Raw genomic sequence first — 23,851 nt, 5'->3', positions numbered from 1 at the left:
AGCTTTTCTGATATGAGCAGGGACATGCAAACTCAGTCAGCTGTTGTCCCTACCTGCAATACAGTGGAGAGGAAAGGAAACAGACCATGCACTCATTTCAAGAGGTGGCTCAGCTAAGTAACTCATTCAGATATCTGAAGTGCTTAGCATTCTCAGCAGCATGATTCACAACTAACTGAGGTGGGACGGTGTCATCCCCATTTTATGCTACAGAAAGAGGTACATTAATGAAGCTAGTTACCTCAGGGCAAAGGCAGAGGGTACTAGAACCCAGGAGTACTAACTCCCCAGCTCTAACCATTAGACTGCATTCCTCAATCTAGAAACAGAACCCAGGAGTATGACTCCAAACAGCCAGCTCTTATTTCATTTTTATTAAAATTACTAGCCCCACACACAACAAGGGAGTTGCCATCCTGAAGAGCTTCTATTCTAAATAGGACAGACAGGGTGGGAGGGGAAGTGACTTGCCCTGGGTGTCACAAGAACCAAGAATAGAACCACTTCTCTCACTCCAAATCAAATGCCCTAGCCACTAAACCATGCTTCTCTACCTCTAAATGGCCTTAAAGCATTGACAAACCAACAAGCGATCCTGCATGCATCCAGGGGGTGCCATGCTAGCCTCCCAAGATGGCCTGGACTTGTCCTAATACAATGGCTCTGGAATGGACATCAGATGCACTTTGTCAGCTTCACAGTTAAGTCCTCAGCTCCACTTCAAGCTCGTCTTTGGACAGACCTTCCAAGTGAGGATCACCTCTATTGACATTATTCTCTTCCAAACCCAAGAACCAGAGAACATTCCCAAGACACCAGACAGCTCCAGAAAGCCAGACTAGCACTGGAGTTTTAGCCACCAGTGAAATAGGATTTGCAATGATGCCAATCATTTCTATATGAGGAGTTGACACTGGGGCAAATCTCAAACCTTGGTCCACAGAGAACAAGGAAGTTTAAGTGGATGACTTAATGTTAAGCTATTTAGCCTCTAAGGTGAAACAAATCAAACTGCCTTTGCTTGGAGTAGTAATCTGCTGCTGCTGTTGTATCAAATGCTTTGCACACATGTACTTCAGACCAGAGCTCTATAAGATGCCAAAATAAATGGAAGGATACTCAAGTATGGCTCAAGCTAGTCCATTTTTGTATTATGTGGTATGCCCAGTTTCACACTTAGGGCTCCATGATCCCACTGGTCCGTCAGATCCAGTCTGGAAATTCTTATGTAATGTAGGCACTGGAATGCATTTAAAGGAAGCAGTTACCTCTGCTTATGCGTTGCTTCTCTCCTGAGAGGATACCAGGTGTGTCAATGATACTGATGCTATCCAGGACAGGGTTGGGTAGCTGGGCACACATGAACCTACATCAGAAGAGATACTCAAATTAGACAGGCTAGGCACTTTCCTTCTATAGGATGTAAAAGATCAGAGGCAAGAAAAAACCAAGACAGACCAGCTATGTGGTCTAGGCTGGGGCTCAGGATATCTGGATTCAATTGCCTACTTTGCTAGACTCCCTATGTGACCAGGGGCAAGTCTCCCTCTCCACCAGCAGACACTGCCTTAATTCCCCTATCTGTAAGACAGGGAGAGTTTTACCTAACAGGGTATGGTGAGCTTAAATCCAGCCTCAGGTATATGGGAGGAGGGATGCTAAGATAGACAGCAGGCTTTTTGGGGGAATAGGCTGTCATTTATTATGTTTGTACAGCACTAGCAGAATTGCTATCTATAAATCACTTCACCTCTGTGACTCACTGTCTTATAGGAAGTGTACCTCTTGCATTTTAAGTATGTGAAAGAAACTGGAGAGTAGTTGCTTTGGCAGATTTACTAGCAATAGTGACCAATTTTAAGCTACCAATTTATCAGTTCTTTAAATTACACTAATGTGACACCTGCTCTTCAGCCTTATATGCATGAAGCCACCAAGTATATAAGGCTAAGGACAAGGGAACCATACTAGAGCAGTGCTGTTATTTAGAGACATTTCTATTAAATCCCAATGAAGACAATAGCCTTGCTCTTCAGCTGGTGTAGATTAGCTTCAATGGAGCTGACAGAGGGCCTTAGCTATCCTGGGAGCTGGTCATTGGATTTGCAGCAGCCCAACATCTAATCTGTCACTTAGGATTAAGCTATTCCTCTGGTATCTGAAACCTTGAAGCCCAATAGTGAAACTGACTTTATTTTTATTGTCCAAGCCACCTAAACAGTAGCAACAAGTAAATCTGATAGAAAAAGATATAAGATATAGTAACAAACATGCAGAATGTTAGATGCAAGCAGTAAAGCGGTAAAGCAGTAAAGTCATGAGTATTAACTGGAAATGTCAGTCAACACTGCAAGTTAGTGCACTTTATACCTTCCAGCTGCTGACAGTGTGACAAGCTTGATGCCAGAACAGCACATTTTTTAAAGGAAAGAGTGACAGACTTTAGAATTCCACACTTAACCTTTCCACTAATCCAACAATTCTATGATCATAATGTAATGCTTCCATTCACTCTTCCCTAACTTTTGATCAGATCTCTTGAAAATGAGTCAAGAGCAAAAATTTGCTGGAATTCATTTTTCCACTAGGCAAACCAACTGGAAACATATTTAGCTTGTTCTTATTTCAGAAGTTGAGTCCACAGCAATTTTAGTTCCTCAGCGGAGTCCACAGCTGCTTTCTGTTGGAGGAGATTTCAGCTAGCTATGCAGAAAGGAAGAGTGATCAACTACAACAGCAAGGCAATTGTGCTGAGCTGACATGGATTTCATAAAAAGGCAGGAAATCTCAACTCCTGCACAACACTCATTGTAACCCTTAATCCCTAGTGTTTCAGAAGAGACTGAGCAGTTTTAAAAGCTGAACATTTTAGCATTTTTAACATTTGATCTTAGTTTGAAACTGCATGCTTTGCTGCTAATACACAGACACCTTTATCGTGGTGATTATAGCACAGCAGTGGGGGTAGGGGAAGGAAGAACAGGGACATGAGGCTAAACCTGCTACTCCTTTATTGAGCCTAGAGACCCTGCAGTGCTCCTTTAAGGAGCTTTAGGAGGAATGCAAGAGAGACCTTTGTTACATCTGAAGAACCCACTGGCTAAGACAGTTAACAGATTAAAAGGATATAGTATATTAAAGTTGCAATACACAAGACTTTTTTAAAAACCTCTAGGCCATCCAGATGAGACAACTTGGGTTAAGCATTAACAGTCTTCATTTTCCTCCAACAGGAAGATCAGAGGCCAACATTCCAGAGACCCATTTAACAGTGGGGCTTAAATGCCATCTAGGACTGGTTTATAAAAAAAGCCAGCTCACAAACAGCTAGTAGATCCTGACCTAGAATTGTCAGAAAGGCATCCTTCTGGGCAGAGAGGAAGCAGCCATGAATTGAGAGGGGCCCTGATCATGAGTTCAAGCTGTATGCTATGGTTTTCAAGTGTTTCATTCATGCCCTCCTGCATCATGCCCTCATGGTCAGCTATGAAATTATCTTCTATCACCAAGGGCAGGAAGCCCATTTCTGGATGATTATGAGAACCTGTGGCTGGATATCCCTGAATGACCCATTTCCTTATGAGGCATCACAATTTTGTATTTTAACCTTGAAGTGAAACTCTCCCCTTTCAACTACAGAAGCAGTCACATGCTCGGAAATGTCCACTAGCAGGGGTACTCTGCAATACCTCTGCTTCCAAGGGAGCTCCTGAACCCCCCTGCAGGACCAGAGAATTGGGTTCAAGTTAAGAGATGCTGTCATGTTAAGACTTTTTAAAATAAATTATGTTCTCTTCTTAGAGTTAGTCCTCTTTAGTTTTGAGGAACGGAGTTTGGGAAGTTTAAGTTAACTTGCTTTAATATTAATTTTTCTCCTATTTCAACTTGGGAAAACGCCCAGTCAGTTTCATGTTTGTTTAGGGTCAGTTCCTAGTAAATTTTAGTCAGCACCCCCTCCATGAACCCATCAGATGTGACCAACACTGCTATCGAAATCTGAGCCATTGAGGGGAAGGCATCGCTATGCAGTTATGCACAAAAAACGCCTTCTGCCTGAGGACATTCAGAGGCAGAAGACTGCCTATGGGGCAGGGAGGGAGTTAACAGAATTTGGCTGCAGCATTTATAGGGGAGGTATCCAAGAACTATGCCTTAGAGCAGCGGTTCTCAAACAGGCCCCGCTTGCAAATGTTTATAGTCTGTCAGGACACAGTAAACAGTCTGGGGGTGGAGTCCCCAGGGTTGTTTCAGTTAGGTCCTGGGGGATGGAGAAAGAGGAGGAGAGAAGAGTTGAGTCCTGCTCAGCATTAACTGTAAAATGACAGCTCCCCATCCCCACCGGCCATGTACCTCAACAGATGAAACCCCCATCTCTGGCTTTGGACAGGGGCACATGTATTATACAGGAATTGGTACAGGGATCTGCATGAAGGAGATTGACATAAGTCTGGGGACTGACAAGTATTATTGGCAGGCTCCCCCTGCATCCCTACCCACCCTGGGGCCTCCACACCAGGGTCTTACCTCTTGAAGATGGTACTAGAAGGTATAGAGAATAAGACAGAATATCTTATTGCTCTCATATAAAACCATGGTACACCCACATCTTGAATACTGCATACAGATGTAGTCCCCTCATCTCCAAAAAGATATACTGGCATTAGAAAAGGGCAACTAAAATGATTAGGGGTTGGAATGGGTCCCATATGAGGAGAGATTAAAGAGGCTAAGGCTTTTCAGTTTAGAAAAGAGGAGACTAAGGGGGGATATGAAAGAGGTATATAAAATCGTGAGTGGTGTGGAGAAAGTGAAGAAAAAGTTATTGACTTGTTCCCGTAATACAAGAACTAGGGGCCACCAAATTAAATTAATGAGCGGCAGGTTTAAAACAAATAAAGGAAGCTCTTCTTCACTCAGTGCACAGTCAACCTGTGGAACTCCTTGCCTGAGGAGGTTGTGAAGGCTCAAACTATAACAGGGTTTAAAAGAGAACTGGATAAATTCATGGAGGTTAAGTCCATTAATGGCTATTAGCCAGGATGGGTAAGGAATGGCGTCCCTAGCCTCTGTTTGTCAGAGGGTGGAGGTGGATGGCAGGAGAGAGATCACTTGAACATTACCTGTTAAATTCACTCCCTCTGGGGCACCTGGCACTGGCCACTGTCGGCCGACAGGATTCCTGGCATGGATGGACCTTTGGTCTCACCCAGTATGGCTGTTCTTATGTTCTTACTAAGGTCGAACGGGGGGTGCCAGCAGCGCCACTCATGCCACGCAGCAGCCCAGCCTCACCTATCGAGGAAGGCGCTGGGGGGGGAGCGCTGCAGTTGAGTGTGGTCCCCCGTAGCCAGGCTCTCACCTGTTGAGGACGGTGAGAAGCTAGAGTCTAGGGGTGCCATGAGGGGCCACGGAGGCCCCAGGCCAGCCCTGCGCTGTTGAGAAAGGCGCGGAGGGCCGCGTGTGGCGCTGCAGCCCCCGCCCCCACACGTGCGTTGAAGGCTGGCGGCGAGCGGCGCCGGAGGGCCCCCCCCGCCCCGCTCACCTGTTGAGAAAAGCGTTGCCGAAGGCGTTGAGCTTGCGGAAGGGCCGCCGCGGGTCGACCACCAGGGCGTTGCCAGGGACGACGCCCTCGGTCTCGCCGCCCATGACGGCGATGAAGGAGTCGGTGGTGGGCTCGGGCCCGATGCGCATGCCCGGGAAGTCCTGCTCGATGAGGTGCCGGATGAAGGTGGTCTTGCCCGTGCTGTACTGCCCCACCAGCAGCACCATGGGCTTGTTCTCCCAGTCGGCCGGCTCCAGCGCGGGGGAGTGGAAGTCGTGGAAGCGGTAGTACTCCTCCAAGGGCAGCAGCTTGGTGGCGTAGAGCTGCTTCAGCCCCTCCGAGACCGTGCGGAACAGCTCCGGCTCCTTGCGCCGCCGCGCGTCCTTGCTCACCCAGCTGAACATGGCTGCGGGGACTGGAGGGGCGGGGGGAGGCTGCGTTACAAGCGGGGACGGGAGCGCGACCAGGAGGAGCGGGACAGCGACGCCCACTGCCCGGCTCAGCCGCCTGCCGCTGAATAAAGCGTCTCCCCCTCAGAGCCTGCATTTATACGTATCCCCGCCCCTCGGCCACGCCCCCGAGAAGCTGATTGGTGCCCGCCGTGTGAGCCGCTTCCGCCCTGCTCCCTCGCCCTAAGCCTTCTTTGCCACCGCTCCACAATAGTAATGTCGTCACTTCCGCCCCTCTCGTCCGCTTTTTGCCTCTCCCTGGCCTCCGTGACAGTTACTGGGGTGGAAGTAGCTCTAGAGTCTCCCGTCTGCGCCCCGCCCCCCACGAGCCGCCATGACAGTTACTGTGGCAAAAGTAGGTTTCAGAGGAGCGGCCGCGTTGGTCTGTGTTCGCCAAAAGGAAAGGAGGACTTGTGGGATCATGTCGGACGTAGGGCAGAGGTGGGCAAACTACGGCCCGCGGGCCACGTCCGGCCCGGCCCGGCTCCTGAGCGCCTGGCAGGGGAGGCTAGGCCCCGGCCCCGCCCCCGCAGCTACGCCGCTGCAGAGGCAGCCGGGCTGCGCGCTCCTGCTGCTTTGAGCGGCATGGTAAGGGGGTGGCGGCGGCGCGCGCGCGGATCCCGGGGGGCAGTCAGGGGACAGGGAGCGGTTAGGGGCAGGAGGTTCCGGGCGGCAGTCAGGGAACGGGGGGGGCCGACTGGAGGGGACGGAGGTTGTGGGGCGGTAGGGGGCCGGGGAACAGGGGGGTTGGACAGGGCGTGGGAGTCCCGGTGGATAGGGGCCGGGGGTCAGTCAGGGGACAGGGAGGGGGGGCGGTTTGGGGCGCAAGGTCCTTTGAGGGAGCGGTCAGGGGACAAGGAGCAGGAGGAGTTGGGGCTCGGGGGCTCTGAGGGGGGCAGGAAGTAGGAGGGGGCAGATAGGGGGCGGGGGCCTTGTCCCCTGAAGGCCCCAACCTTTTGACACCATTCCCCCGGTCGCCCTCTGACTCTATCCTGCCGGACACTGCTGCTCCGAATCCATCACCCAAACTGCCTAACGTCATCCCATCAAATCCCCTCCCACTGTCTTCTTGACACCCGGTTAGATAGTCCGGCTAGATTGCTCCATGGGTCTGAACTGGGGCTGCTGGGAAAAGGGATGGGGGAATATTGGGCTAGCTTACCCCCAGTGGGGTGATCTTAGGTGGCAACAAAGAGGGATATCAGGCTAGGTGGGCCCACTGGTTTGATTCAGTGTGGTGGGGAAGGGAGTAAAGTGTATATATATATATATATATACACACACACACACACACACACAAAGAGAGATGGCCCGACCCTCACCCAAACTGCCCTCGTCCATTTTCGCCCCTTTGGCCACTCCTTCTACCTCCCTCTGCGTCATTTAACAGCCCATCTGGAACCCTTCTTTGTCAATGGGGTCTTGCATCACAGATGAAGTCAGCAAAGTTCTGGAATGAGTCACTGTAAGGTAAAGGCTTGCTGCTATGCCCCATAACCCAGCTTCTTTCAGATCCTCCTCCCAGACAATTCTACTCATGCTGACAGGTATCGTGGCAGCCTGGTTAAAGCCACTGGCCGTGCGAACCACCCTTCTTTTGGGAAAAATGCAAGGAGCAATTAAGTTCCTTCATAGAGCAGGAGAGCTGGAGACAACAGAAACCACCCAAGGCAATCAGCTGCATGGCAAAGCCTGAGCATGGCTAAGCCATGTTGGCTGCAGAGTTTCCCTGGGGTCGGGAAGGAATTTTCCTCCAGGGCAGATTGGAAGAGGCCCTTGAGGTTTTTCTCCTTCCTCTGTAGCATGGGGCACGGGTCACTTGAGGGAGGATTCTCTGCTCCTTGAAGTCTTTAAACCACAATTTGAGGACTTCAATAGCTCAGACATAGGTGAGGTTTTTCGTAGGAGTGGGTGGGTGAGATTCTGTGGCCTGCGTTGTGCAGGAGGTCGGACTAGATGATCAGAATGGTCCCTTCTGACCTTAGTATCTATGAATCTATGAATCCCTGGGACTGACCGCAAATGCAGGGGCTGGGGGTTTGCTTAGCAAGCTGAGCCTGTGACCATGTAAGAGAGGCAGAGAGCCAGCGGACAGCAAGAGGAGCAGAGGTGAGCGTGGCCCTGGGAGGCAGCAAAGAGACAGATCTAGGACTGACTGGAGAGGCAGGCTTGGAAACTGTGAGCACAAACACTGCTGCTTGTTTGTTCCTGCTGTGATCAGGGACACAGGACAGTGTGGACATTCTTTGCAAATAAATAAGATTGCACCACAGAACATATCCCCTTTGCATCCTCTTCTTCCTCCTCTCAGAAACAGCCTGGCAAGGCCCCAAGTGTTGGCGAACTGCTTGTTCCAAAGGGGAGCAGTTCACTTAGGGTGTGATCCAATGCCCTTTGAAGCCAGTGAAGAGAGTCCCATTAAGTCGCTGGGAATCATCAGTCAACATGTGTTGGACCAAGCCTTTAGTTCATCTTCTGGGGACCGTCTACATAGTTACTCCACACTAGCATTTAACTTCATAAAGGACAAGTACACAAAAATGAGGAAGCCAGTTAAATGGAAATTAAAAGTTACAGTCACAAAAGTGAAATGCCTGCAAGCTGCATGGAAACATTTTAAAAACACCATAATGGAGGCTTAAATGTATAACCCCAAATTAAAAAGCATAGAAAGAGGACCAAAAAAGTGCCACCATAGCTAAACAACAAAGTAAAAGAAGCAGTTACAGGCAAAAAGGCATCCTTAAAAATTAGAAGTTAAGGCCTACACAGGAAAATAGAAAGAAGCATAAACTCTGGCAAGTCAGGTATAAAAGTATAATTAGGCAGGCCAAAAAAGAATTTGAAGAGCAATTAGCAAAAGACTCAAAAACTAACATTAAAAAAAAAATGTAAGTACATCAGAAGCAGGATGCTTGCCAAACAATCAGTGGGGCCACTGGATGATCGGGGCGCTAAAGGAGCACTCAAAGAAGACAAGGCTGTTGCGGAGGAGCTAAATGAATTCTGTGCATCAGTCTTTATGGCAGAGGATGTGAGGGAGATTCCCACACCTAAGCCATTCTTTTTAGATGACGAATCTGAGGAACTGTCCCAGATTGAGGTATCAGTAGAGGAGGTTTTGGAACAAATTGATAAATTAAATAGTAATAAGTCACCAGGACCAGATGGTATTCACCCAAGAGTTCTGAAAGAACTCAGATCTGAATCTGTAACCTATCACTTAAACCAGGAGACTGTAGGATAGCTAATGTGACACCAATTTTTAATTTTTTTTTAAAAGGCTCCAGAGGTGATCCTGGCAATTACAGGTGAGTATGACTAACTTCAGTACCAGGCAAACTGGTTGAAACTATAGTAAAGAACAGAATTATCAGACATAGAGATGAACATGATTTGTTTGTTGAGAAAGAATCAACATGGCTTTTCTAATGGGAAATCGTGCTTCACCAATCTATTAGCATGCTTTGAGGGGTCAACGACATGTGGACAAGGGTGATCCAATGCATATAGTGTACTCGGACTTTCAGAAAGCTTTTAACAAGGTCCCTCACCAAAGGCTCTTAAGCAAAGTAAGCAGTCATGGGATAAGAGGGAAGGTCCTCTCATGGATCAGTAACTGGTTAAAAGATAGGAAACAAAGGTTGGGAATAAATGGTCAGTTTTCAGAATGGAGAGCAGTAAATAGTTATGTCACCTAAGGATCTGTACTAGGACCAGTGCTATTCAACATATTCAAAAAATGATCTGGGAAAGGGGTAAACAGTAAGGTCGCAAAATCTGCAGATGATACAAAACTACTCAAGATAGTTAAGTCACAGGCAGACTCCGAAGAGCTACAAAGGGATCTCACAAAACTGGGTGACAGGGCAACAAAATGGCAGATGAAATTCAATGTTGATAAATGCAAAGTAATATACATTGGAAAACATAATCCCAACTGTACATACAAAATGATGGGATCTAAATTAGCTGTTACCACTCAAGAAAGAGTTATTGTGGATAGTTCTCAGAAAAGATCTGTTCAATGTGCAGCAGTCAAAAAAGCTAAGGGAATGTTAGGAACCGTAATAAGGCAGAAAATATCATAATGTCAATATATAAATCCATGATATGTCCACCCCTTGAATACTGCGTGCAGTTCTGATCATCCTATCCCAAAAAAGATATATTAGAATTGGAAAAGGTACAGAGAAGGGCAACAAAAACGATGAGGGGGATGGAACAGCTTCTGTATGAAAGGAGATTAAAAAGACTGGGACTTTTCAGCTTGGAAAAGAGGCAACTAAGGGCTAGTCTACACTGGCATCGTTAAAGCGCTGCTTGTGTAGTCACGGCACAGCGCCCTCCCAGCGCTCTTAAAAAACCACCTCCACGAGGGGCATAGCTACTGTCTACACTGGCACGTTACAGTGCTGAAACTTGCTGTGCTCAGGGGGGTGTTTTTTCACACCCCTGAGTGAGAAAGTTGACAAGCCTTAAGGGGGATATTATAGAGATCTATAAAATCATGACTGGTGTGGAGAAAGTGAATAAGGACATGTTATTTACTCCTTCGCATAACACATGAACTTGGGTCACCCAATGAAATTAATGGGCAGCAGGTTTAAAACAAACAAAAGGAAGTACTTCTTCACACATCGCACAGTCAACTTGAGGAACTTGTTGCCAGGGGAGGTTGTGAAGATCAAAATTATAACTGGGTTCAAAAAAGAATTTGATAATTTCATGGAGGCTAGGTCCCTCAATGGCTATTTAACCAAGATGGTCAGGGATGCAACCCCATGTCCCAAGTGTCTGACTGCAAGAAACTGGGACTGAATGACTGGGGTGGATCACTCCATAATCCCTGTTTTCTTCATTCCCTCTGAAGCATCTGGTACTGGCCACTGTCACAGACGGGATACAGGGCTAGATGGACCATTAGTCTGACCCGGTATGGCCGTTCTTATGTACTTACATGGCCCCATGACTATAGCATCTAAATACCTTGCTTTTGTTAGTGTATTTATTCTTGCACTCCCCACTGTGAAATCGGGATGTACCATTATCCCCATTTTGCAGAGAGAAAAAACTGAGGCACTGGGCAGTTATGGGCTTCCCTTTTAGGCACCAAAAGAATTGGCCAGATTTTCCATAAAGATCAGGGCTGAGGGGTCCCAAGTCCTTGAAACCCTGGCCCAAAATAGATATCTGGGGTACAGCCAGGAACTGAACCCAGGCATCCTGACTGACAAAGGGGATCACACTGTGAAGTCTGCTTTGTGAAATGACTTCCATTTTTGTAGCCTGGCTCCCGATTTACATCTTAACAGCCATTTTGTTGTTCTGGGTTGAAAAGCCAAAGAAACCTTGACAAGGCCAGTCTATTCCATATGGAGAGATATGGAACCTCTTGAGGAGACCTATCAATAAGGCTAAGATTACGTCGCAGAGGTCACGGATTCCCTGACTTCCAGAGACCTCTGTGACATATTCTGCTTCAGCCCCAGGGCGGCAGGGATGGAGCTGTGAGCTGGCAGGGCCCTGGAGCTCTGCAGATGACAGGAGGCCCCACAGCTATCAGTCACCATGCGCAGTAGGGGCCCCCACAGTTCCCAGCCGCCGTGGACAGTGGGGGGACCCAGAGCTCTGAGCTGCCATGGGCACTGGGGAGACCCCAGAGCTGTCAGCCACAGTGCTGGACCGTTCCCCCACCCCCTCACCAACAGGACTCAGTCTCTCATCCCCCCATCACCCTCATTTTGACACAGTTATTTTTAGTAAAAGTCAGGGACAGGTCGTGGACTTCCATGAATTTTTGTTTATTGCCCGTGACCTGTCCCTGACTTTTACTAAAAATAACCGTGACAAAATCTTAACCTAACCTATTAATGAGAGAGCCAACAAGGGCCATCAACTCTGAATGACTTTCAACTGGTCCCACCTGAGGAGACAATACTTTGGGGTTCCATTAAGATCTGATACAAAATTCAGTGGTGGGGGAATTGATTTGATTGCAGCTGTGTCATGTGTCTGTGTGTTTAAAGAAGCCGAGAGAACAGACAGAAAAGGCAAGGAGACAGCAGAACACGCATTAGGAGCCTGGCCCCGAGTAAAAGCCTACAGAGAGAAGAGAGATTTTTGGGCTGACTGGCTGGAAAAAGGCTTGGAACTATGAGTAAAGAAACTGCCTCCTGCTGTTTGGGAAACAGGACTTTGTACTTTCTTTGTAAATAAACAGGATTGCATCAAAGATACCTGACTCCAGCATCAATTTCTCCTCCTAACCAAAACAACCTGACTTGGCTAATTGTGTAGGACAAAAAAGGCATGGCTGGGGGTTGGAATTTCCCACTTTGGGCACAGGATCAGAGCCTGTATTTAAGAAGGGATACCCTCAAAGGGCCATCCACTGCCAGCAGAGGCAGCGCTAGCCCACTGGTGGCCCTAAGCAGGAATATTTCCCTCTCTCCCCCCCCAACACACCCTAAAAACGTGAATGGGTGTCCCTTTGAGCTACTTGGGTCCCTGAGCAATTGCTTAGTCTGTTTATGCCTAGCACCGCCAATGACTGCCAGGAATCAGAACAGGTTGGAGAGAAGAGATGGCAGGAGGGACTCTGCCTTACCTGAAATGGTGACCAGACCTCATACTCACAGACAGGGTTAAATCAGACTCGGGTCACAGGAGCAGACTGTTATTATGCAAAGATCTGTAACTCTTGAGTGCTTAATGATGTGAACCTAAGATGGCCAAGCCTTCTGGAAATTCTCTGGCCTGGTGCTGGAAAGCTGGTCCCTGGTAATTACATTATTATATTATTGTTTCTATCACAGTAGTAATTAGAAGTCTCTGTTGAGACTGGAGTGATGTCAGGCCAGGTGCTGCACAGACCCTGACGGAGACTGAGGCCTCCATTGTGCCGGGTACTGCATAGACACCGAGATCGGGGCCCCCACTGTGCCAGGCACTGCACACACAAACATAGAGACCATCCCTGCCCCCAAAGAGTTTACAATAACGGCAGGAGGGGATACAAAAGGGAGAAGGAACATTGCTCAAGGTCACAGAGCAGAGCCAGGAATAGAAAACAGGTGTCCCAAACCTCAGCCCTACCCACTAGACCACACTGCCCTTCTCAGGAGATGTGAGGGCTAGATATATAGAACAATCCTGTGCTGGGGCTCCCCACTCCACTGCTCACCCTGGGATTATGTTTATTAGTGTCCCTTGGAATGGAAAGAGAATTGACCTGACTGCTGGCCCATGCCAGCTGCTCCATGCTTGTGCATTAGAGAGTTTTCTTGCACCTTCCCTCAAAGCATCTGATGATGGCTAATGTTGGAGGTAGGATACTGGGCTGGGTGGGCCCATGGGTCTGATCCAGCCCAGCCATATCCATGTCTCTAACCACATTAAAGGGCTAACTTTGCAAGCAGTGCTCTTTGCAAAGCCCTACTACAAAGAGATCTCATTGCATCAGCCTTTGTCCCAGTGGGGCCCCTCCAGCCGACTGTGGGAATGGGGGATGCCATTGGTCTGCTTGGGGATTAAATACCGATGGCTAAAAATGCCTCTGAGAACCCAAGCCAAGAAACCAGAACAAAATCAGCCCAGTTGTCCTCCCAAATAAGGGAGAACAGGAGGAGAGAGTCTGCGTATTCCCCTTAAGAGGCCAGTGCCTCATTGTTTCCGCTATTAAAAGTTTGCTGTCTGGGCTCCCAAGCAAAGAAAAACTGTAGCTCATGGCAGAGCTGGGGAAGCAGGCAATAAAAGGCAAGGACTCGCAGGGAGAGGATCATGGCAGCGATTCCTCAAACCCTGCCCAGCCATGCACCCTCCTGGCCTGGGCATGGGGGGCTCACATTCCAACCAGCCAAAGAATTCAGGCTTGACCCTGAGTTCAGAGCGCTCCAGTTGTTCCACTCCCTGTTTGTGCTTCTCACTGACCCCTCAGGGATTGCAAAAAACTTTTGCGGTTCTCATGCCCTGTCATTCCCCTCAGCCGCCCCCTCAAGGATCCAGCTGACCTTTGCGGAGGCTGAGATACACCCACCTCGGACGTGGGGCTTTTATAAAGGGATCCCAGCTGTGGGGGTAGGGCACTGTGGCTATCCCGGTATTCCCTCACCCAGTGAGGAGATGCGGCCACCTTTGGGATGGATGTGGGGGGCTGTTTACATGGGGGTCCCCACCTAATGCTGATACACAGCAGCTTCCGTGGTGGAGTGCGGGAGTGATTTATGCAGGGATCTCTTTTCCGGTGCTGAGATTCAGCCACCTCTGGGGTGGAGGATAGGGGACTACTGCATGCAGCATCCGTTTGAGACAGGACGTGAAGGATGACCTTGTGTCCAATTGAAGGGATGCAGCACGGAACTGAATGTGTTAGGATTTGGCTTTGACTTTGGAGTTAACGCCCACACCTGTGGGGGAAAGTACCAGCTCGGAAGGGAGACGGAAGTCTCCATCTAATTAGAAAATGGCTAAGGAGTAAGATTCAAACAATAGGGTCTTAGGTAGAGTCCTGACCCCTACAACATCTGTTCAGAAGCTAGGCTCCTGCAGGCTGTGTGCACTCAGCAGGGGGTGAGCAGTTTTCTCCCTGACCTGGGAATAGAACTCAGGAGTCCTGACTCCTCCCCTTCCAGAGCTGGGGGCAGAACCCAGGAGTCTAGATTCCCTAATGAGCTCTGAAAACCAGGAAACTTCCCTGCTAGAACAGCAAATGTTCCCCTACTCATGTAACATGCTAATGTGCTTCCTCTCCGGGAACTTAACCCAGCCCTAGCCCTTATCATGAGGCTGGCAGAGCCCCAAACTCACAGCTCCTCGCTCTCAGGGTTAAATAATCCAGACCCCAGAGAAAGTGTGAGAAAGAAGCTCTTGCATGCCCTCCTCCCCCAGCATGAAGTGCTGTAGCTCCAGAGAAGGAGGCTCTTGTGCCACAGTGGATGGAGAAAGTGGAGAGCATTGTTATGCGAGCAGAAGGAGATCAAGGGCCCCAGGGTGCAGGGACACTACAATGAATGCACAGGGGTCTGAGGGGGGTATTAGCACTGGGCACGGTGCAAGAGCCTTCTCCCTTGCAGCACCCACCCCCTTCTCAGCTGTTTCACTGGTTCTACTCCTACTTCTACTGCCACCTCTCCCCAGCTGTTGAAATAGCCCATCTGGCTAGTCACCACCTTGTAAATAAGGCTGGGATGTTTGCCCAGCAGAATGGCTGCTTCCTCCATAAAATCCTGGCTCCAGATGATCTCTGAGGACAGCTTTCATCCCATGGTCAGTGCCAGCAGAGGATAGTGCGTGAGAACAATTAGCCCTATGCCCAGGCTATTAAAGGATGAGCTTGTGGTTACAGTGTTCAACTGGGAGCTAGACAAGCTGGGTTTTAGTCTCACCTCTGCCAAAAACTGCCTTTGTGACCTTGGGTCAGACACTGTGCCTCCATTTCCCCAGAGGTAAAATGGGGTGGAATAATCCTGCCTTTGCTTAGACCATGAGCTCTTCATGGCAGAGATTGTGTTTTTGGACAATGCCTGGCACAATGGGGGCCCCAATCTTGGCTGTGGGGTGCCTGCCCTGATGGGGGCCCTGATCTTGGTCAGGGCCTCTAGATACTACCATATGTTCTTCTAGATCAAATCCTCCCTGGTCCTGCAAACACTTACACAAATATCTTTACTCACCCAGTTCGTCTCATGGTCATACTCATATGAGCCTAGCAAGAGAACCCCAGAGTCCTGACTAGAGTTGCCAATTTTGGTTGGACATATTCCTGGAGGTTTCATCACATGACATAATTGTTAATTCCTGGAGAATTGGCAAGCCTAGTTTCTAACTCACAGCCTCCTCCCCAAACTATTAGACTGCACTCCTCCACCAGAGCTGAGGCCAGAACCCAGGAGCTCTGACTCTCAGCCCCCCCTGCTCTAACCATTAGACCACACTCCTCTTCCAGAGCTGGCAATAGAACCCAAGTGTCCTGACTACCAGCCCCCTGCTCTAACGCAGTGATTCTCAACCAGGGGTACATGGGGGGTACACAGAGGTCTTCCAGGGAGTACATCAACTCACCTAGTTATTTGCCTAGTTTTACAACAGGCTACACAAAAAGCACTAGCAAAGTCGGTGCAAACTAAAATTTCATACAGACGATGGCTTGTTTATACTGCTCTATACACTATACACTGAAATACAAGTACAATATTTATATTCCAGTGGATTTATTTTAGAATGATATGGTACAAATGAGAGAGTGAGCAATTTCTCAGTAATAGCATGCTGGGACACTTTTGTATTTCGTCTGAGTTTGTAAGCAAATAGTTTTGAAGTCAGGTGAAACTTGGGGTACGCAAGAGAAATCAGACTCCCAAAAGGGGTACAGTAGTCTGGAAAAGTTGAGAGCCACTGCTCTCTCCCACTAGGCCCCACTCCCAAGCCTGGCTAGAGTCCAAAGGAGGAAGCCACGTGTATTAGCCTCTGAGCAGCTGCAGCCCCAGCCCCTTCTTCTCATCATATGAAACCCCTCCCCACCCCCATCCCCCGGGCCATGGCCTGTCATAGCCCAGTGCTGAGCTCACTGCAGAACAGCTGGCAGAAGAGAGCAGCCAACACCCCATGAGCTCATATTCTTCTCCCCAGGCCTAGCCCAGACAGCCTCCACTGACCATAGGGAGGGGTGCTGGCCAGGGAACCCTGTTATCCCAGGGAGCACCAGCCGAGTTTGAGGGAGCGGCTAAACTCCAGCCTGGGCAGGGGCCACATGTCCCCTTTGTGTCACCTGAGAGGGAGCCTTCCACACTGCTTATAGCAGGACTCCTGGGTTCTATTCCCAGCTCTGGGAGGGGAGTGGGGTCTAGTGAGTCAGAGCGGGAGAAGGGGCACCTAAGAGTCAGGACTCCTGGGTTCTAACCTCAGTTCTGCTGATAACATCTTGTGAGACCTTGGACAAAAGCGGGTTTAGCTCGCCTCCTGGTGGATACAGTTGGGTTACTGAAGGAAGGGCTCAGTGTACTGTACTCTATTCACTAGCAGGGGGGAACAGGATTATCATGACTGGAAACCCCCATGCAGCAGCCTGGCCTGACCCGTACCTGGCACACACCCAGCCTGGCCTGACCCAGACCTCCTGGCACACACACACCCCCGCCACCTGGCCTGACCCAGACCGCATGGCCTGACCCAGGCTTCCTAGCACGCACCCCCTCCCAGCCTGGCCTGACCCAGACCTCCTGGCATCTCCCCCCTCGCCTGGCCTGACCCAGACCTCCTGGCACCCCCCACCCCCGCCTGGCCTGACCCAGACCTCCTGGCACCCCCCACCCCCGCCTGGTCTGACCCAGACCTCCTGGCACCCCCCACCCCTGCCTGGTCTGTTCCAGACCTCCTGGCACGCACCCCCTCCCAGCCTGACCCAGACTCCTGGCACCCCCAGCCCCAGGCACCACCACCCACAGCCTGGCATGACCCAGACCTCCTGGCCCACACCCCACCCCAGGCCTGGCCTGACCTAGACCTCCTGGCACACACCCCTCCCAGGCCTAGCTTCGCCTGTACATCCTGGCACACACTCTCCTCACCCCCAGCCTGGCCTGATCCATAGTTCCTGGCACACCTCTCAGCCTAGCACCAGCCCTCAGGATGGAGGGGTTCCAGGCTGAGGAGGGTAGTCGGGGTCCTGGGATGTGGGTTGATGCTAGTGTTCCCCTATGAGCTCCCCCAGGGTCTCAGAGCCTGGCTCCCCCTGCCCATCCCCCAGAGTGTGCAGCTAATGAAGTAGGGGTCTGGTATCAACGACTCCTGCTATATCATTAACCCTATGGTGTCCAGAAAACGCTGGTGAAAAGCTCCCCGCAACCCCCCGCACAGATTGTAGAGCCAATAAGGAGCCTCAGACGTCTTTGCTGGGAATCCAGTTTATTTCCCCTCCTCAGGTCTTCCCCATCCATCCAGTCATCTCCCATCCCTCCCACCCCAGCCCCAGGTAACCCCTCGCTCCCTGGCACACCCGCCGGTCGCCATGCCGAGGTCACGGAGGTGAACATACCTGTGCCCTACAGAACTGACAGCCAGGGCATGGCAGAAGGACTGGCTGTCAATTCATAGGTCATAGTCCTGTGCACTGGGTCTTGGGGGGCGGCTCCTTATCTGCCCTGCCCCCATCCGCTCTTAAAGCCCCTGTGTCCCAGAGCCGCCTTCCAGCCCTGCTGCAGGTGGGAAACCAGCTCCCTAGCCCCCCTCCTATCTTTGCTCACCCGCCACCCCTCTGGCTACCAACACACAAGGAAGAGCTGGCCAGAGCCCGCTCTGAATCTCCAGCGGCTTGACTCCCAGCGTGGGACTGGCTGTTGTCATCCCTGTGTTAGGTGTATTACTGAGATCGGGCCTCATTAAAGCTTGTGCATTATTAGCAGTGTTACAGTACCCTGTGGAGGTGGAACAAATTATGTCATGCTCACTATTAGTAATATTATGGTAGCTCCTAGAGGCCTCAACTGCAGTCGGGGCCCCCTTAGGGGGTGCACATTAGTAGTAGTATAAAAGTTGTATTTACAGGCCATTGTGAGGTGCACATTATTAGCAGTATTACAGTAACAGCAGAAGGTCCTAACCCAGATCAGTGTCTCCTTCTAAAGTGCACATTATTAGTGGCAGAATGGTAGCATCTAGATGCCCAGATTGAGATGGGGCTTTATTATGTGCGCATTATTAATAGTATTATGGTAGCACCTGGAGGCCCCAACTGAGCTCAGGGTCTCTGCAGTGGAGTGGGACTCACCCCTGCAGCGCCTCCTGCTGGTGGTCCAGGGAATTAGCATTTCCAGCCTCCAGAGCACCCTCTGCAGGCCGGTGTTCCGCTTGCAGCTGGGCCCCCAAGTCCCTCCCAGACTCCAGTACCCTTTTCACATCAGGGTGCTGCCCCCTGACAGTACCCCCACAAATCTGGGTCTCACCCCCACAGGGAACCTCCACCCTCTATCCTCACCTCGCTTCAGTCTTTGGCTACTGCCAGTCACCATCTAGCCCCCGCTCCCTGGGGCGGACTGCAGTACAATTGCCACTCATCAGCAAGGAGGGTCTGGACCTGCTGCTTCTGCCTACCCTTGGGCTACCCTCTGCAACTCCAGTTCCCTTTTCCTAGGCCTTCAGCCTGTGGGTTTCTCAGGCCGGAGCTCTCCCGCCCTGCTCCACTTTAGGTACTCTGCTCAGCTCCTAGCAGTCAGACTCCTCCCTTTCAACATGAAGAGAGAGGCTGGGTCCTCCTGGCCCACTGCCCTCTTATAAAGGCCAGCTGGACCCTGACTGGGGTGTGGCCACAGCTGTGGCTGTTTCCCCAATTAGCCGAGGCTTGCTGCTTTCCCTAACAACAGCCCTCTCGCAGCCTCAGCCTTCTCCCAGGGCTGATTTCAAGCCCTTCAGGGCAGGAGCCAGTGACCACCCCGCTACAGTCCCCATTATGGTGTGTGCATTATTCTGAGTATTACAGTAATACCGAGAGGCCCTAGCCGGTATACACCCTCTGGGGGTGGGGCTCGACCCAGCATCTCCTACCCCCCCACAAACACTCTCTAGCTGATGTTCCCCCCATCCTGCCCCCTGCTCCATGCGACGCTCCTGACAGCCTATCAAAAATAACAGCAGCCCCACTGGAAACAGGATGAAACCTTCCACATGGAGTTGCTGTTACATCCATTAGGCATCACCTTCTAGCAGGGGGCAGTCTCCCACTAGGCAGGAGGTGGTGTCTGTCGGTCACTTCCAGCCCCAGGGGATCATGTGCAATAGGGGCTTCCTGCACGCCGGGATGCGAGTTCAAGGGGAAGCGTTTCTCCAAGTGATGCTTGGACAGTGCATCGCTGGCGCGAGGTGAGAGCTGTGTGCCGGACTCAGGTTGGGATGGAGGTAGTCACCTGCCGGAGACAGGGGATCCTGAATTGGGCACCTGAAGGAATAAGGAACCCAGTACCAATTATTAGCATTATTTATTGATTTATCTTCATGTTTATCATGGAAGTGCCTTGGGACCAGCCAGAAATTGCCCCAAATGTGTGAGGTGCCAAACACAGGAGCAGATACGGCTTTGTCTTTTCTCCTTTCTTGGGTTGTTTCTCCCTCATTCTGATATTAACCTAATAATAAATCATACTAATATTTCTAGAGCATCCCAAAACATACCAGAGAGTGCTCCTCAGCACTGAGATGCAGCCACTGAGATGCAGGGCTAAATTACTAGGAATAATTTAAATCAAGACATTGTGACTTGCTAGTGAGATAAACAGCCACAAGCCTTGATCATGTCTGCACTACATATGTACCTGTCCCAGCAAGCACTGGACTCAATACAAACCCAGGGACTATTCACAGTAGGGCAGCCTTTTCTTTGGTGGTTTCAAACTTTCTGGTCAGAAATATGAAAGTTGTAACACCAGCTAAATGGAAATTGTTTATTCAGGGAGCCCTTGTATGGTGCTGAGATGTAGCTGCTTCTGCAGTGGGATGCAAAGGCTGATTATACTGGGATCCCTCACCCGGCGCTGAGATGCAGCCATCACTGGAATGGAGCGCAGGGGCTGTTTAACAATGATGCACAAACGTTTAGGACAAAAAAAAATGGAGTACTTGTGGCACCTTAGAGACTAACAAATTTATTTGAGCATAAGCTTTCGTGAGCTACAGCTCACTTCAAAGCTTATGCTCAAATAAATTTGTTAGTCTCTAAGGTGCCACAAGTACTCCTTTTCTTTTTGCGAATACAGACTAACACGGTGTTTAGGACAGGAAGAGAAGCAGATTTGCTGAAAAATGACTAAAGGATGCAGACTGGAGCTACCCAAATGACAATGTGCCCAGACGGTGTTAAATCAGTACCGATTGTGAGGGGAGAGTGCCCCCTAATGGCCCTCCAACCCACTCACTGCAGCACAGCCTCCCCTAGCATGGCATTGGGACATTGAGGGCAGCACTGGCTGCAAGGGGAGAACGCCCCCTCTGAGCCCCCTCCCTCCCCCCATTCACTGCCGCAAAGCGCCCCCTAGTGCTGAACTCGGGCATTGGCAGGGAGAGGAGAAATCCCCCTACTGAGCCACCCGGAAATTGGCACAGAGTCACAAGTTCACCATCCATGGGATCGTTAGCCCAGTTCCCCAGCAATAAGGAAGCTGCGGCGATAAGGCATGAGGGGCAATAAAGCAATGAAGCCTGCTTGTTTTATGAGCTGCACTGCATGCAGCACCGGGGCTGGGAGCTGAACTTCGCCCCTTGGCATCCAGGGTGCCAAGGGCGGTTAAAGAAGGCTCCTTGATAAGGAGCCATAATAAAAGGACTCTGATCCGGAGGGACCCAAGGTCTCTGACAGATTGTGGCCTGGATGCCTAAAGGTCCAGAGTTTCAAGGAAATGTATGGGGGGGGGGGCTCTAAAAAAGTATTAAGGATTTCATTCCTTGTACCAGACCCCAAATGACCTAACTGGATCTCAGCAGGGATCAAGATAGAAAAAGCTCCTGGTGCTGCAGGCAGCAGGGTGGGGCACTTTCCCTCACAGTCAGTGCCCAGTGTGGCACTAGGGGGTGCTATGCTGTAGGGAGAGGTGTGGGGGACTTCCATGCCCAGTTAATCTTTAGGGAGGACACCCAGTGGGTGAGTGGTTTAGCCTTATTCCCCATGAACCAATAACTCCCAGGCCAGAAGTGTGGAAAAGAGCAAAGAAATAAACCAGACCTTTCTCCTTCAGCCAGGGGTGATCGATGGTTGGGACAGGACCCAGTGCCAGGGAGGGGACACAGAGGCAAATAGTAACATGGGCCAGGCTGGGTAGGGAAATAGAGGAAGAAACACAGAGATTCTGGAAAGGCAAATTAATTCACATGGGGGCAGCAGAACCCAGGAATTTTGACATTCAGCAGCCCCCCACTAGATTCCCCCCAAGAGCTGGGGATAGAGCCCAGGAGTCGTGACTCCCAGCCTGCCTGCTCTAACCACTAGACCCCACTCCCCTCCCATAGCTAGGGCTAGAACCAAGGAGTCTTGATTCCCAACAGCCCCAAGACCCCTCTTCTCTCAAATTCAAGGCAGAACCCAGGAGTCCTGACTCCCAGAATGGCAGACTGAAAAGCCATATCTACTTCCTATTCAGACACCTAAGAGAGTCCTGACTCCAGCTTGGGGCTCTACCCTCCCTATTGCTGTGACACTGGGGGTTGCAATGACATCACAAGGCCAAGTGTTCTGAAGCCTGTGGGGCTTGTCGAGATCCCAAGCTACTTTGCACTAGGACTTCCTGATGGACACATCCCAGCTGGGCTGATTCCATCCGGCCTTCCTCTATCCCCCATGCCATGTCAATGAGAGACCAGATTCCCCTTCACTGCCCATCCTGAACTGTTGTGCACTTGTGTGTTGCTGTGTGCTGTTAAACAGCAGCCATGTCCCACCCTAGAGGTGGCTGCATCTCAGCACCAGGTAAGGGATCTTTGTATGAGCAGCCCCCGAACCCTACCGCAGAGACAGCTGCATCTCACTGCTGGGTAAGGGGCCCCCTGTAGTAAACAGCCCCTTCACCATAGGTGCCTGCATCTCCATGCCAGGTAAAGCATTCAGGGACACCTTGCAGGGTGCCATGGAGATGGTCCCTGAGTCCCTCCAAGGGGGTTGGGAAAAAGACCTGGGCCTGCCCCGCAGGTACATCAGCCTGTCTGGAGACAAAGGGGTTAAAAGATCAATGGCAGGGTTCAGAGAAATGGAGTGGTGTACTAGGTAGATTGAAAGAAAACTTGGAAAGGGTCTTACCTTGGCATCTCCCTTGGGTCGGTCTGTCTGTCTGTCTGTCTCCCCTTCACTGTACCCTTGCCAGCCTGGACCCTGCCAGAGCTGGAGGGACTGATGGGCCGGGTGGGGCTGGGCTATCTTTTCACCAGGAGGCCAGGCCCATAAAGCACAAGCAGGTTAATGATTAGCCTGGCTGTAAATATTTGATAAGCACCTCGGGATTCAAAGTACAGCCAGCCACAACCCAGCCCTCCACCCCCACAGCAAGGAGGGGCTGCCCCAACAGCCCCCTCTGGAGGAATCAAACGCCAAATTTGGCCTGCCCTGGAAGGACCCCATCCAGGGACTAAATGTCAATAGATTAGCTCGGTCCATCGCCTCCTGGTTCTAACCTCTAGCCCCCACTCCCCTCTCAGAGCTGGGCCGAGAATCCAGGGGTCCTGACTCCCCTCACTTTCACCCACTGACCCCCCTTCCCTCCCAGAGCTGGGGATAGAGCCTAGGAGTCCTGGCTCCCAGCACCCCCAGCTCTAACCTACCAGTCCCCACTCCCATCCTGCCTCACCCTCCTGCATTGGCTTTGACCCCTGCAAGAACTCCAGGATTAATCGTTATATCCCCATTCCCATCAACCCTCTTCTCACAGTCCCTTCCCCTTATCTGGGGGTGGGGTCAGAGACCCGGGCAAAGGAAGCAAGCTCTGCCCCCTCCCATGTTTAGAGGGTTAATTAAGCTCAGAGATAGTGCTCCACAACGGTTAAAGATAAACACTACTGTGCTGAGGGGGGAAGGGACACACCCCAGAAGCAACTAGGACTCCTGGGTTCTATCCCCAGCACTGGGGGAGGAGTGGGGTCTGCTGGGTTAAAGCAGGCAGGCTGAGTGTCAGGACTCCTGGGTTCTATCCTCAGCGCTGGGAGGGGCATGGGGCCTGCTCAGTAAAGGGGACGCCTGAGTTCTAGCCTCAGCTCTGTGAGGGGAGTGGGATCTAGTGGTTAGGACAGGTGGATGGGGGCTGGGAGTCATTCTGAGAATAACATCTGGACCCAAATCCCACCACCCTGAATCATGATTGAAGAGCCCCTCCCCAAGCCCAGGATGTGTGCA

At 50.7% G+C, this 23,851-nt stretch overlaps 1 protein-coding gene and 1 long non-coding RNA gene across 2 annotated transcripts in view; both read right to left on the bottom strand.

The window, feature by feature from the left end:
- The window catches only part of EHD1 (EH domain containing 1), a 36,606-nt gene extending 30,138 nt beyond the window's left edge, over window positions 1-6,468 (bottom strand). Inside the window, exons 1-2 of the mRNA XM_038409367.2 lie at window positions 5,543-6,468; window positions 1,269-1,366 (exon numbers count right to left, since the gene is read on the bottom strand). Coding sequence (XP_038265295.1) covers window positions 1,269-1,366; window positions 5,543-5,946 — 502 coding nt within the window. The 5' untranslated portion in view covers window positions 5,947-6,468. The remainder of the gene's footprint in view (window positions 1-1,268; window positions 1,367-5,542) is intronic.
- Window positions 6,469-17,878: 11,410 nt separating this feature from the next.
- LOC122460888 lies at window positions 17,879-23,187 on the bottom strand. Its single transcript, XR_006282494.1, has 2 exons — window positions 22,766-23,187; window positions 17,879-19,921 (listed from the first exon to the last, which is right to left on the bottom strand). It is a non-coding gene; the product is annotated as an uncharacterized LOC122460888 (long non-coding RNA).
- Between the last annotated feature and the right edge of the window lie 664 nt (window positions 23,188-23,851).

This window comes from Dermochelys coriacea, chromosome 7 (genome assembly GCF_009764565.3).
Source record: "Dermochelys coriacea isolate rDerCor1 chromosome 7, rDerCor1.pri.v4, whole genome shotgun sequence".
NCBI classification, from domain to species: Eukaryota; Metazoa; Chordata; order Testudines; family Dermochelyidae; genus Dermochelys; species Dermochelys coriacea.
The sequence above is the reverse complement of the archived record's forward strand: the minus strand, read 5'-3'. Positions and strand labels throughout refer to the sequence as shown.